Below are 2,580 nucleotides of genomic sequence, written 5' to 3'. Positions count from 1 at the left end.
GTTTTTCACTAGGTCAAGAGGAATAACAAAATTAGGTATTTATTAAGGGACCCCTGGTGGTCGGTTTAACAATAAAGTAGTATCGCACCTAGGTGTATTAGCCCTTTCACCTAGCTCCTGTGAATAACTAACTGATTTTAGATAGAGATGATTTTGTCTCAGTTGTGACATTGCCTAGTTCCTGCCAGTCTTCATGTATGCATTCTTCTGTTTTGTGTAAAGAGTCACTAAGCATTGGGTAACCTCAATGTACCTTGGTTGATGTGTTACCTAACTTTCTTATTTTCTTCTGTATTATAACTCTGATGCTCGCTTTGAAAAATGACATTCAGATACAGCACTCTCTCTGTGTCGGTGTCTGTTTGTCACTTTTCGCCAACTCCTTGCTCACCTGAATACCGGGACCCTGGTTCCCCGAAGGTTGAGGGACCAACTGAGTCCAATCCGCAGCACCTTTAGCTGTGGCCATCACTAGGTCACCCAGCACCTTGAGTCCTGCCCTCCCTATGGATATATGGATTTTTGGCTCCTATGTTGTTAGCACCATTTCTCATTGCAGCTACTGGAAGACCCAGAGAAGTCTAGAATTCCACACTAGAAGACACGCTACACCCTTGCCTCAACTTTGATGTTAGAATGTAAGAGAAAGAAAAGTAGTAAAAGTTTTGGAACTTTTATGCTATACCATTTTACTGTAACCTTTCAATCAGCCCAGAGAAACAAATCCAATGAGTACATGACAGAAAGAAAAACTGAAAGAAGTAGAAAAACAAAACAATCTTCTTTCATAGTAAGCCACTGATGATATTAAGTGAAAGAACATGAGACTATAATACAATAGAATGAGAATTTTTATTTTACAAAACAAAAGGCAAAAAAGTGGCACTAAATTGACCCTGAAGCAAACTCTGATTTCATACTTTGCAGCTGAGCTTTGCCAGTTCATCAGTTAAGCCCACTGAAAATGACCAAGCCTCTCTTCATGTAAGAAGTACAGACTAAATTTACCCATGATGACAGACACCAATGACTACTAAAGAAAGTGATTGCATTGCTGTTCCAATGTCTTTTTCTTCTTAGAAACATCTATGGCCATGCAGAAGGTTAGAGCTGCGTCACAGAGATTGTCAATCCAACTTCTACCTTCACACTGTGATACCCACGTCTCTCAGACAAGTTTATCTAAACTAGGACATCCTTTGCAATAGCATTCAAAGTCCTTACTTTTGTCACATCTGTTACCTTTAGAGAATATTCTGAATGAGCAAGCGAAGCTCCCATTGCAACAGAGGAATTTCTGCAATAGGAATAACAAAGAATGGAGAGTTAATCATATCAGTTGTTAAATACAACCTCCTACTGCACTTCGATTTGTAGACTCATTAATTCATGGCTCAGAATAAGGAAAGGTCAAGGATGCTGGACTACCATACTCCACAATTTCCATTAATTAATTACTTGAAAAGTGTAGTAGCTAAATCTACCAGGCAAGAGACTGGATTTTATAACTGAAAATGTACACACTAAGGGTCTTCCTTTTTTTTATATTGCACCCCTTCAACTAGTAAATGAGATGATGATTCAAGTTAATTTGTAGGAATCCTTTATGATACTGAAAAAAACCACACAGTAGATTAAAGTCCTTAATGATGATAAAATTTCAAAACAACTCCAAGTAGAGAGCAAAGGTAAAAGAAGACTATTTACAACAGGAGAGATAAAGGTGGTACTGAGGCTGCCTTATATCAATGATTAACTCTGTAAAAGGACAGCACACAGCATAGGTACATGTGAGCACCTGACTCACTGGATACTTCACTGCTCAATTACTCTATTATGTGTGTGAGTTCAACAATGCTTTAATTAGGAAATCATTCTCATTGAATTAACAGCCTCTCTCTTGGTCAACTCACAAACTAGATATAACCTTAACAGTGGTGAGGACTAGCAAGACCAAGCAAAGACTTATATTCTAAGGTGACTGCTTATTTCTGGAAGAACAATCATCTTAGGAATATTTTTCAAAATACTTACTAATCACAGTACTTCATTATTTAGCTAAGGTTTCCTTATTTAAACAGGAAAAGACTCATTTAATCCTCTCTTATATAAATAAAGAATGTATTTGTACCGAAACTTCATTCCCGAGTCTCTAGAAGATCGGGCAGAACAGTGGAATTCTGTAGCACCGGAACCCTCAAGGATCCTTTGCAGATTTTTATCTGTTATTCCACCTCCTGTTATAAAGAAAAAATAATATATTAAATGGAATTGAATATCACATAAAATTTAAATATAGATAAATCCTTATTCTACATAAACTCTTCATTCTAATTTTTTTTTTTTTAACTGAATCAAAAATTACTATCTCTAAGCTAAAATGGGATCAGAAAAACAAGACCTATCAATGGAGGTTTGAATCTTTAACTTTTGAAGAAACCATAAAACTTAAAATTGTCATTTTCCTTTTCTTTTCTTTTCTTTTTTCTTTTTTTTTTTTTTTTTTTTTTTTTTTTTTGATTTTTCGAGACAGGGTTTCTCTGTGTAGCCCTAGCTGTCCTGGAACTCACTCTGTAGACC

The 2,580-nt window shown here is 36.1% G+C and overlaps 1 protein-coding gene across 2 annotated transcripts in view; it reads right to left on the bottom strand.

Moving 5' to 3' along the window:
- Positions 1-833: 833 nt before the first annotated feature.
- The window catches only part of Cutc (cutC copper transporter), a 17,250-nt gene continuing 15,503 nt past the window's right edge, over positions 834-2,580 (bottom strand). For both annotated transcript variants that reach the window (XM_021213109.2, XM_021213100.2), the window contains exons 8-9: positions 2,132-2,237; positions 834-1,297 (exon numbers count right to left, since the gene is read on the bottom strand). In XM_021213109.2, the coding sequence (XP_021068768.1) occupies positions 1,183-1,297; positions 2,132-2,237 (221 nt within the window). In that variant the 3' untranslated portion in view covers positions 834-1,182. The remainder of the gene's footprint in view (positions 1,298-2,131; positions 2,238-2,580) is intronic.

This window comes from Mus pahari, chromosome 1 (genome assembly GCF_900095145.1).
Source record: "Mus pahari chromosome 1, PAHARI_EIJ_v1.1, whole genome shotgun sequence".
NCBI lineage: Eukaryota > Metazoa > Chordata > Mammalia > Rodentia > Muridae > Mus > Mus pahari.
This window is presented reverse-complemented; position numbering and strand designations above follow the sequence as displayed.